This window comes from Haliotis rufescens, unplaced genomic scaffold (genome assembly GCF_023055435.1).
Source record: "Haliotis rufescens isolate VD_foot unplaced genomic scaffold, xgHalRufe1.0.p SCAF_18, whole genome shotgun sequence".
NCBI classification, from domain to species: Eukaryota; Metazoa; Mollusca; class Gastropoda; order Lepetellida; family Haliotidae; genus Haliotis; species Haliotis rufescens.
The window spans coordinates 3,570,521-3,583,567 of NW_025963868.1; the positions used below are offsets into that span (position 1 = coordinate 3,570,521).

At 40.3% G+C, this 13,047-nt stretch overlaps 2 protein-coding genes across 2 annotated transcripts in view; both read left to right on the forward strand.

Annotated features, from left to right (window-relative positions):
- LOC124120816 (deleted in malignant brain tumors 1 protein-like) overlaps nt 1-12,603 on the forward strand; it is a 66,950-nt gene extending 54,347 nt beyond the window's left edge. Inside the window, exon 5 of the mRNA XM_048398642.1 lies at nt 11,621-12,603. Coding sequence (XP_048254599.1) covers nt 11,621-11,669 — 49 coding nt within the window. The 3' untranslated portion in view covers nt 11,670-12,603. The remainder of the gene's footprint in view (nt 1-11,620) is intronic.
- LOC124127866 (blastula protease 10-like) overlaps nt 11,692-13,047 on the forward strand; it is a 44,944-nt gene continuing 43,588 nt past the window's right edge. Inside the window, exon 1 of the mRNA XM_048398134.1 lies at nt 11,692-11,787. The gene's annotated coding sequence lies outside the window, so the exon portion shown is untranslated. The remainder of the gene's footprint in view (nt 11,788-13,047) is intronic.

Consider the following 13,047-nt stretch of genomic DNA (forward strand, 5'->3'; position numbering starts at 1 on the left):
TTCTGGACAAGTGCAAAATAAAATTAAATGTGCTAGTCATCTAAGGTGCTGCAATTTGCTGTGCCAAAAACTTATAATTATGACAAATCCTTCTACCTCCATTACGTCATTGCCATGATCATGTATTTTGGTTGCAATCATGCTTTAACTAAATCTTTAGTCTAGCTAGTTCTGTTATCTACTTTATTCAGCTAAATTAGTAACTTATCTTCAGTAAGTTGGTTGATTGGTTGATAATAACGTAAGTATAAAGTTGGTGTTGTGAGTGTGACCTGTCATGGCTTCCTTTATCTCTCCCTCTTCGTGCAAGTTGTGTGGTCATTATATGATCATGGGAGATCCTCATCCTTCCTGCTGGAAGTGTAGATATGTCTTTTGCTCTCCAGAGACGATATGTGAGCAGTGCACCACCCTCTCCCTATTGGCCTTCAGCAAGTTGTCGGACTCCACTAGGAAGGCCAGAAGTAAGAGGTGGCTAAGAAGGCAGGGAACATCTTCATACCTTCTCCTTTCATCCCAGCCAGTTGTCTCCTAAAGTCAGGACGCCTCAGACTCCTGCTCTGGGTGAACTGGCCCCTGTCATCTCATGAAGTTTGCTGGAGCAACTTTTTAACAAGCAGGTTGGCAATGGAATTAGCGCTATTCACAAGGGGGAATGACTGAAGTGATGTCAAGATGATCAGACTAAGAAGAATCCCCTGGCCAAGAGGCCTCATGTGGGACAGACACATGAGACTAGCCCATCAACTTCATCATCAACTCGGACTGCACGGTCAGATGGAGCACACAACAACACAACACAAGCTAGTCATCGGGGGTAGAAGCCCAGAAGATTTACCCATACGGGCAGTCAGACTCATGTACAACTATCCACGGAGAGTCCAGTCTCTTTGCCAACCATTACAGAACCAAGCCGACCACTGCATGGGCCAGATTGCCAGCACACACTTTACTAATTACAGAGCATCATCCCTTGCGGGGCCATCAAGGTCACCTTGCTGGATCTTCTTAGAATCCTACGGTTTCAGCAACAACCACCAGACGGGATACAGCGCTTACCAGCAGCAACACCAGCTGCTTATTGAGGGACCAATGTCAACGGACTTCTACCCTTTCGGAATTATTGGAACATCTCTACAATCTTATGTCCTGCCAGAGCTAGGCAACCTAAGACAGAAGAACAGAAGTTACAACAGATGCCAGAATACACTGGCTGTCATGCCCCAGCTCTGTCCAGGCATGTTTATGATACTCTTCTGAGTGTCATTCCACCACAACCGGAATCATACGAGAGTATCAAGGGAAGCACACTGCAATCCATCAGGATGGATCAAGTTGGACATGCAGAAGGACACATCAACCAGCCAAGATGGATCCAGAGGCAACAGCTACTGTCACAGATGTGATCTTGTGCTGTCTCGGATCATACTAAGAGGATGGTTATGTCAGAACCCATCATGGCACCCAAGGTTTTTAATGACAAGCTCCGGGAGATCATTGATGAAGTCTGTCAGGATACAACAGAACGGTTTCAAGTATCCATGATAAACTTGGCAGTAAAGGCCCACGAACCATCCTTTCCGTGCAAGTGTCAAAGAGAACCGGCTCAGGAAGCCTGCATGTAAGTTTGCCCCCTTGGGGAAGGATTCTTTTCAATCCAGTCACGGAAGGGACATATCTCAGTATACATCAGAGTCCTCACATCAGCCTGACTATACACAACGAGGGAATAACCGAAAAAGTTCCACACCAGTAGGTCAGGGAAATCGCAAGCTCATTCCCAACCATCCCATCGTTTCCGATCCTTTCAACCTGACTATAACTATAGACTCCAATGTACGTCTACTGACTTTCAACATAATGCCGACTCCAGTTACGTGGGAGAGCATCTTTTGTCATATGCTGGAAATTGGCAGCACTTCACATCCAACCACTGGATTCATATTTACAGGTCACAGTCATATTGATGAATGCAGCATTAAACAACAAACAAACAATTTTATTTGATGCTGCCATAATAATGGAACCTTTTACATGTTATACACGACCCGTGAAGATTCGGGTTAGAGGAGGTCTTCAGCAACCCATGCTTGCCGTAAAAGGCGACTATGCTTGTCGTAAGAGGCGACTAACAGTATCAGGTGGTCAGGCTCGCTGTATTTGTTGATGCATGTCATTGTATCCCAATTGCGTGGATCGATGCTCATGATTTCAATCACAGGCTTGACTGGTCCAGACTGGATTATATACAGACTGCCATCATATAGCTGGAATATTGCTGAGTGCAGCGTTAAACAACAATCAAAGAAACAAATAAACATGTTATACACAACATATTTACAAGAGATGGGCAAGATAGGGTTCTTCCCTCTCTTGTTATGTGCAATCAAGGACAGCAGCATAAGTAATTCAATACATTCATAAGTAACTGGACATTATCTGGTGTATAATCTATGGTGGACAGGGCTAGAAGGCATCATTTTCTATAAAAAATAGTTATGATATTCACTGGGGCAGGCCCACTATTTATGAAAACCAGGAAGTATCAAACACATGCATTATGAAACACTCCACAGCCAACTCTCATATAAAGTGACATCTCAGTTGGGGATGATTTAGTCTTACTGGATGACTGAATATGCAGGTGTCAAGGGTGTGTTGTGAGTACATGTGGACAGTACGATGACTCACACCAAGATGAACCATACAAATAGCTGGATACTGTATCTCTCTGTTGTGTGTTGCATTCTCGTTGGAAAACTTCATAATGCCAATGGTAAGTGAATGCTCATATGTTCAGTTATAGTAATGTACTATAAAGAGAGGTACATTTTTGCATCCTTAACACTTGTGTAACCAGGGTATTTTGGAAAAAGGGTTTTTAATATTTACTTAAAATGTAGTTTACTAAATTGAGCTTTTGGGTAAAATATGTAACCTTAGGTTCCGGGTACTTTACCCTTCTACCTATGGTCACTTCTACCTATCAACTACTCCTTGGTTCTAGGGATGATGTAGCTCTCTTGAAAATCACAAGTCCGATGGTTTGCTCCAGCCTCTTTTTATTTATGATAGAATTAATCATAAATATGTATACGTGGTCCTCAGATTAGTTCTTGTTGTTGCCTGATATAAATACAACACATACCTATATGATGGTTGAAGAGCCTGATGGTTTTTCTGATGAACGTTACCTCTACTTCTTTTCTGACTCGGGATCCCAAAACCACAGTGAACCTTTCTGTTCAGCTGTCTCCTCTCCTCCTTCATTGTATTGATGTCAGTTACATTACACCTTTAGTATGGTGGCCTGTAACAAAACGAATCTGAATCAGGCACACCGGGTGTTAATCACACGAGCAATGACCCATGTCATCTGAAGCTGATGACCCCTAACCCGTCATTACTACCCAATCCACTATTTTGTGTATGTTACATGCTGGATAAGCCATAGCAAAGTACTTTTACTAGTTTGACGATATTATTGGGGATAATGATGTTTAAAATGCTCTTGATAACAGTGAGTTACCTCCCTTCACTTGTAGCATTGGCATTGAAGTAAGAGTAAGAAATACACTTCACTGTAATTATAGTTTGTAAAAGCTTTAGTTTCTGTTTACTGACGTTGATACCTTTGAAGTCTTACTGCTTCTGCATTGGTACAAACAAGCCATCTTGGAAAAGTTTAGATACAAATACTTGTGTATTTTGTGTTATGATAAAAAAAACCAACAACTTCCTTAATCTTTGTGCAAGTGATTACTGCCAAAAATCACCCTGTCACTATAGTAGCTTTCAGTTGGTGCTAGTGTATTAGTAGTTCTTATGAAAAACCTTATTCTTTTCGTCACTGGCCGACATACTTTTACTTGAAGTGGGGACATAGTATTGGGCTCTGTCTGTATGTCCCATAGTTGTTGTTAGCAAATTATCTTCTGAACCTCTGGATGAATATTGTTCAGTGGCAGTGCCAAGGTATGTTAGAGGTGTTTGCAGACCCCTGTTGATTGTGATGTTGTTGACTTTTGTTTAAAGTTCATGGGAAGTATTTGTCCAATTTACTGCTTGTCAAGCAGGAAATCTCCAGAACCTCATGATGGTGTCTTAGGGATGTTTGTAGAACACAGTTGATATTAGTGATCTTATTTTCTAGGTCACAGAAAGCATTTTACCTATTTGCTGTTTGTTAGCGATTTTCAGTTCGGTTCAATGTCAAGGACATTGACTTATTCTCATCTAAATTGACCCATAGATTTTTAAAAATTTGTTCATGATGTGTAGAAGAATGCCCTTTCAAAAGTTGATAAAAATTGTGAATATTTCCTAATGACCTCAGCCATCAGCAATTTGAAGATTAATTATTAAGATGTCTGAAATAATTTCCATGGTTCAGTCAAGTTGGTTGAAGATGTATGAACCTGTGGAATCCACTTTGATGGTCACACCCCATCCATGATAATCATTGCCTTCAGTCTACAGGTAAATCCGACCTCCCTGATTCATTTATTTACAAGTCTGGTCGTTTCACACAACTGTTGTTTTATTCTGGTTTCCATAACTGCTGTCATCATTTTCAGATATCACTTATCCATATATTTAAACATTTGGAAAAAATATGTCGCTCATGTCGAATGTGCAAGGTCTGTTTAGAACAAATGTCCTGAAGAAACATTTCAGCAGCTAAATGACTACACTGTACAGATTTTATTCAGTTGTTTTGGAAAGTCCACGAATAAAAGTGCCAACGTTGACCTCATTTAGGACAGTCGGCAGACCACACTTTATTTATTATTTCGTGGCAGGGGATATAGCAACGGAGTTTGTCCGTCAGACCGTCCATCTGTCAGTCCCTTATCTTCTCAAAGTAGACACATTTTCTCAAAAAGTCTTTAAGTCCGAGGAATGAAATTTTACACACAGATGTTACTGGTCATGATCTGAAATTAGTTCGAAAATTGGTGTTGTAAGTTCATTATTTTACAGACTTAAGGGCCTTGCTCCGTGCTTTTCAACTTGGTGCATATTGCAGAAACTACTGAAGTTACATGAATGAAAGTTTGCATGCTTATCTAAGACATACTTGTCAAGACTGAGTTTGGAAATTGGTGCGTGAATTATTTCTTTACAGAGTTACATCCCTTGATCCATGATATTTTACTTGGTGCATGTGCTGAAGTTAGGTTATGTAAGAGATACTTATAAAGACTGAAGTTTTTTTTCCAGAGACGGGACCTTTTGTGTGTATTAATTTCACATAAAATCATTTTCTTCTATGATATAAAGCAGCCCAAGTGGCTTTTTCTTCTGAAGGCTCAATAGGACTCTTTTTTAATAGTCTATGCTAAAGGAGAGGCAAAGGCCACCAAACAGTGGATGCCCGTGCCTATAATAAGAACGAGATAAGAGTGGATTAAATGACCGAGGGTGTGCAGGTACTACAGTGATCCCTCGCTACAACGCTACCTTCGTGGTCCAAATAATTGATAAGCATTATAGACAATCAGCGGTTTAGCTGAGGTGGAGTTGTAGGTAGTAGATGACCAACAAAACAGTATACATGCTCTGCCTACCTACCACCATCTACATTGCACGTTTCAGAGTTTAAAAAAAGATTAGAATAGAAGTTGTTAATGATTCATAGTGTAAAAAATGATTTATCGGGTATAAATATGCACTAAAAACACACAAGGTATCCCTTCAGCGAATTCAGGCGAATAAACAGATATAACAAACTTGGTCAATTTGATGAAATTTGATATAAAAAATCACTAGACATGATGATTTACCATTTAAATTGTATTTCCTGCTCTCCCAGGCATTGTTTTATAAATATGCAGAGATTAAGATGACCGTGTGTATTTTCTCGTAAACTAAGCCGGATATAGCAATCAGCTGTGCACACATTTCCTCCCTATCTACTAGTGATTCAGTCAAAAAGTACTCAATGATACAACTTCAAAGAATTTTGATGCAATGGTCGAAAGAAATTGTATCTGAAATTATTATTTTATCAGGAATAATATTCCCATTATCGTGTTTGTTATTTTAGTTGCAGCTTTCACTGTATATATTTAAAATTATAAGAACCATAAGCGTAGCACTTTGGTACAGGTGGTATGCAGGATATGTTTACGTATGGAACAATCTGACCAGTCACCATTCTTTGCCTTAAACAGAATTTTATACTGGAGGCACTGCAGGATTAGGTAGCGGAGTAGGATCATCACTCTTGGGGCTTTGGTGGACTGTTTGTTGATGATTGCGATGACGGCTTGGTTGTCGCAGAAGGAGAGGACCTTTTGTACAGGTGGTATACAGGATATGTTTACGTATGGAACAATCTGACCAGTCACCGTAGGGACGTCCCACGCTACATGTATTTCGATTGCGAAAACTTATGTTGACATTTAAAAGCCAAACTGCCTCAAATATGACTTTTAACGAGTCAAAGTATGACATTTATGATATGTGTATCCATTCTCTTGCAACTGAAGTTCGTTTCAAGGCATCAATAGCAGTAATCTGACCGTGGTTGCTGTAAATAATGGTGAGTTGTACGATCTAACGATCACTTCGCATACAATTTTGCAGAAATTATTGTAAACATTATAATAATTATTGAATGAAATTATGAATAAAATTAATAACTATATTGCAAACATTAGTCCAGATAAACAATGAACACCTTTTTATAACCAGATATTATAGTAATAGGATTAACTTGCATACTTCAGTTCAGATTTGGTATTTCCGGTGTTACATGATTGCGTTGATCAGCTGATAATGTTTTTGAGATGAGGGAAATAGTGGCAATAGTGTTAGCTTCGGTACAGACATTCTCTGCCTTAAACAGAATATTATACTGGAGGCACTGCAGGATTAGGTAGCGGAGTAGGATCATCACTCTTGGGTCTTTGATAGACTGTTCGTTGATGATTGCGACGACGGCTTGGTTGTCGCAGAAGAAGAGGACCTTTTCGTTTGCTAGTTGCTTGCCCCCAAATTGGATTGCCAGTGAGATGGGGAATAGCTCCAGTAGTGGCAAGTCGCATGTAGTTCCACCCGTCACCCACTGGTTTGGCCATCTGCCACTAAACCATTTCCCTGCAGGTAGGCCCCAAAGCCAGCCCCAGCGGCTGCATCTGTAAACAGCTGAAGCAAATGGCTGTCTACCCACAGTTGATCCTGAAACACTGAAATGCCATTACAACTGGTGAGAAATGTTAACCACATTTGTAAGTCTTCCTTGACCCAGTTGGTAATCTTAATGTGGTAAAATGGTTGTTTACTTTTGCTGAGCAGATCAATAAGCCTACGGCTGAATGCCCTTGCCATTGGTATAGCTCTGCACATAAAGTTAAGCTTGCCTATGAGGAACTGAAGGGCCCTTTTTGTGACCTTTATGTTATCAGTCGACAGGATGTCTTGGATTTCCGCTGTCACCTCCTTGATCTTTGACTAAGATTGTCAGTTGTGTAGTGGGGCAGACAGTCTTGTTGTGGGCAATAGGGACCCCAAACTGTTCCATTGTATGTACACATCTGTTAAGGTTGTCTAAGAACTGTCCAGGTAGTGCATAATCTGGCGCATTGGGAAGTGGGATTGCATGAACCATTGCAAGAAGGTACTAAATGTTTCAAATATGGCACAAGATATGGAGCAGCCAAATGGTAAGCATTTATCGAAATAGAACTCACCTTCATGTCTTATGCCAACAAGATCGAAATTGGATGGGTGGACTGGTATAATTCTAAAGGCTGACTTAATGTCAAATTTTGATAGTAATGCCCCCTTTCCGAGTTAGTTTTTGAACCATGTGAATAGCTTCATCCAATCTGGCATACACCACGGAGTTGGCTTCTGCGTCTATAAAGTCATTTAAAGATTTGATCTTGGGTAAGGATAAATGGTGAATTAGTTGGAATTCGTCTGTGTGCTTACCTGAGTGTTCAACGTAGCCTGGCTGCTTCTTTGGCACCAGACCTATTGGGGATACTTGGAGGTTGTCCAGGGGGATGTCCTTGAAGGGCCCCGCCATCCTGCCAAGGTCCACTTCCTTTTGTAGCTTTTGTTTGACGTACGTAGCCTGCCGTGTCTTGGTGAATCGCTGATCGCAAGTTTCGTGCAAGGCGGCTCGTGTGGCTACCCTGAAACTCAAGTTTGAAACCAAAACTAAAACCTACCTACAAGTAATCTGCATCTCTATAATTGACCTTAGCATATTGGTGTAACCAGGGTGCCATTACATTGAGATCTACGGGTATGGGCCATCGAATTTACCTTTCCTGGCGAGTGGTTTGCTGTCAGGGATAGTTTGGTTGGCCTTGTTTGGGGTCTGTTCGACCCCATTCCGTCGAAAGCAGGTCCAGGAGCTGTGAGAATTTCTGTTTCACTTTCCACATTTGTGAGAGTACTTACAGTTGTGCCTGCTACAACCAAACTTCTTAAAGTCCCAGCATACCTTACTGGCGATGTCCCCCTGTGTCATTGTGCCCCGACCGCCTGACTGGTTGTTATACTGGCTGCTGACCATGTACTTCAGCTGAAGCTCCCCGTCAATGTTGTACAAGCAGTGTGAGGGGTCTCTTGACATTCTGTGTTGGAATTTTTGGTTGTAGGTTGAGCAGGCTTCCCCTCCAAATCTAAGCGCCGCCATCCTTATTGTTAGCTCACTGGGTCCGAAGGCCATACCGTGGTGTCCGTCGTCTGTCTGTCCTTTGTCCGTACGTCAACAATTTATTCTAACGACTTCTTCTTCCGAACCACTAATTGGATATTAAATTTGACTGGAAGCATCCCTAGGTAGTGGGGATTCAAAATTGTACAAATGGTGGGGCTGACCCCAAAGGGGGTGAGGGGCGGGGCCAAATAGAGGTAATTTGGCTATATTGCTTTAAACTACTTCTTCTCTGGAACTAAGAAATAGATATCAACCATATTTGGTTGGGAGCATCCCTAGGTGGTGGGGATTCAAAATTGTACAAATGGTGGGGCTGACCCCCCCAAGGGTCTGAGGGACGGGGCCAAATACAGGTAATATGGCTATATTGCTTTAAACGACTTCTTCTCTGGAACTAAGAAATAGATATCAACCATATTTGGTTGGGAGCATCCCTAGGTGGTGGGGATTCAAAATTGTACAAATGGTTGGGCTGACCCCCCAAGGGTCTGAGGGACGGGGTCAAATACGGGTAATATGGCTATATTGCTTTAAACGACTTCTTCTCTGGAACTAAAAAATAGATATCAACCATATTTGGTTTGAAGCATTCTCCGGTGGTGAGGATTCAAAATTGTACAAATGGAGGGGCTGAGACACACCCACCCCCCACCCCTCAAGAATGTTTCATATCTAAAAAAATGTATATGCGTCAGTGTGGTTTATCAACACATGTATACTGCTTATTCACGCTTGGAGTGCCAGACTGAAATTGAACATTATGATAGCCCTCAGCAGGGATAATAGAGGTCATACTACGAGGCATATGAAGATCATACATAAATACGTTTAAGTTACATAGGCAGCAGGCTAGATTATTTACAGCAATACAGTTCAAATATTGTGTTCAATAAAAGAAAATGTTGATTTTTAACACTCTTATTTTTGTACTATTAAACAAACTGTGGACTTTGAAGATATTTTCGCTTATTGTAATAACATCAAGGTAAAGATCATATCTTTCTCTGAAATCCATGGGCATAGTTGCTGTCAAACATAAGAACGTAATCAGGGCGGCCAGCTTTGACTTGCCTTAAAGTGAGTTTAAACATGTCAAAAGCGATTGACCCTACAATATAGGGTCATTTACTCCAACGTTCTAACTGTCAATCGTCTTAACAGGACCATAGCGATTGTTATATATCGACGACCTGTCTAAAGTCAGTTCACTGAAATTTAAATAATTAAGGCACTTGCAGTGACAAATTAACAAGTAATCAATGAGATAGTATAGAAATACTGGTAACGCTAAACAACTTCATTGTAAATAGACAAATGCACCTGTGAATGGTCAAGGTTTTACATACCGAGTGAAACAAAGACGAGGTGCCAGCCTACACTGGAAATGCTGTATGCTGCATGTCCAGCCTCCAACAACACCTCCAGTGAACTTTTCGCGATTCCGAGCCTTGCGCACAACCATTGTCATGACCTGGTTGAGTGACTTCCTTCCATCAAAGTGAAAGGATTACCCACAGAGAAAGAAAGTATTAAAATCCTAAAGATATCCTATCCAAATAAGTACTCACAACCAATTTCCTCTAATAGTAAACTGTCACCTTTGGTATCCCCAACAATACTCACCATGGTCATTGGGCAAATGTAAAAATCACAAACCCTAACGAGATTCTGTCTACATGGTCACACCCGGTGATTGTGAAGATCTAAAATTCTATCAACAGTGAGACAAAATGGCTGTTCATATTCATTTCCAATATCCTCTTAGAATTAGTGATAAATGTTAAGTCCCACACAAAACTTTCTCTTAATAATTCTACAAAATACCAAACAGAAAGTGGGGTGTGGGAAAATGGGACATATTCCTACATGAAATAATAAGACATAAGCAGTGATGACTGTTCTATCATAATTGTACTATCTAAAGCATAAAATTTGGCGAACGAAAAACGTTATATTTGCATTTGCATTGAACACAGGTCAATGGCCGCTCATTAACTCAAGATTCACATCTCACTGTTTTGATTTATCTCTTTATCCATTTGATATATTTTCCAACTTCAACTGAAACCCAGTCCCGTGTTACACGCGTGGCACACGCGTGTGCAAAGAGTGACTCACGTGTGCTCAACGGGTTGCACACGTGCTGCACACCCATTGCACACGCGTGTGCAACGGGTGCTCAACCCCTGTGCAACCCGTGTCACATCCGTGTTACACACGTTCTCAACGCTTGTTAGGGTAATGAACTTTTAGGCAGTAGTGTATATCGGCATTTGTAAATACATGCTCAGTAGATAATAATTTTTCCCAGATTTAAAGCTTCATAATCACAGAGATAGCAGGTAAGTGAGTCTGGCAGGTAGGAATGAATTTCACCTATCCCTACAGAAAGGTTACCAGCTATTGGATAGCCGTCAGGCAGCTATTTCGAACACTGGGTCTGCTGTGATGTGTCGCATCACTTACTGGATAACAGTGTTAGAACCTACACCTAAACGTAGCTCCTATTGTAATAAAGAAGTTGTTCATCCATATATCCTTACTTCATTGAACAGAACTTGATACAAGATGTCTGTCCAAGTAGGAATTGCTGAGAGCAGTTTATCTGTCACTCATAGGCAGGACATGCAATTCATCCTCAATACACTTTATTTAGTGATATAAGGACAAAAGCTTTCTGCATCAGTTACAGGTTTATATCTTTCAGCAACCTCGTATACTTTACTCTTTACTTTACTCTTAATTCTGCTTGAATTGGTAGAGAAATATCTTTCCACATTAAAAAGTGATTATGTTATGTTATTTTACCAACTTTTTAATTTATGCTCATTCACACACTACAGTCATTTGTTTTTAAGTTCACAAATTTCTCTAAGAAATAAGATAAGAAGATGCATTATAAACAAGCCATGTACACACACCTTATTGTATCTACTTCAGTATGCGGTGGGCGTTACACAGGCTCGTTGGGCTCCATCTCCTCACCTAACTACCCTGGCAATTATGACAACAACCTGCACTGTGTCTACACCATTGATGCAGGAGAGACATTGGTCACTCTTGTATTTGAAGATTTCAATACGGAGTCATGTTGCGATTTTGTCAAGGTATGTATAGTTGTTATTTTGTTAAATGTATACTAGGTATTGTGTGCTTTCTTTGTTAAGCAATTAGAACCAATATGGAATGAAGTGTGCAAGTATCTGTACCAGATTAATGTATCTTTTAGAAAATAGTTTTACTGACAGCAAGTAAGACATAATACTGATACAATACTGATATGAATGAGCCTATTCTGTGATCAACTGTAAGAATTTTGAAAGGTTTATGATTACGCAAATAAAATAGTATGATGTTAATTGTTTGTCAATGTTGGTGAATGGATATATAGAATGTTACCCCATGTGCTGGAGTGCATTGATTCCATAGCACTCACATGGATGTCAACAAGAGTGAAATATGAATGTTTTGGTGTAATGGAGACACACAATGGTTGATTTATATTTCTCTGTATTCATCAGCTAATTTTAAGGTCACCTGACTGAAATTTCCCATACTTGTTCCCACCAATAATGACATCTCAATTTGTTTCAAGAGGTTCCAATTCAATTTGCAATATGGCCACCACTTCAGCCATATTGAAAATGCTATTTGTGGCCGTTTTTCAAACATTTTCTATCAAAATGTCATGAAATTAGTACTTGTGTAGTTAGTAGTGGGGCTAGTCCGTATTTTGCAACATGTCAGTGGATCTTTGCATTTTGACCATGCTCCTAAATTATTTCAAAATGCATTTCCCAGCACTGTAAACATCTTCTGCTTAGAAACCCACTGGACTAATGAAGCTGAAACTTCATATATTTGTGTCCACCAACCCCCCGGCGCAAACAGTGCACATTCTTCCAATACCAAGTCTTTCTCACGTTTGACAGTAAACCAATTCATCATAGTACTAACATTGGTTGGAATGTGGCTATCTGTTTGAGGTAATTCACTAGTGGATTGACCCGCCAATAAGCATTTGCCATTATTATACTTCTGGCGAAATTCCGGCATGTGGAACTCACAGCTGACTGTTATACAATAATCCTGTCCATGTCTCTGGGGATTATTCTGCGCCATCACACAAAAGAAAACACTGCAACATAAATGTTTTGGCACACTGGGATATTAAAAATCAAACGTAGTCATCAAAATGCTCGGGCAGTCTCCTTTGTCTAACAGGATGCTCATGAAGAGGTAATCTGGGCGCGTTCCTGGACAGGTGTGCTATCATTGGAAATAATTCTTACAAATACAAAACCTCTTACATCCATTACATCAATGCCTGAAATCCTCTATTTTGGCTGTAATCACACTAAAATCTT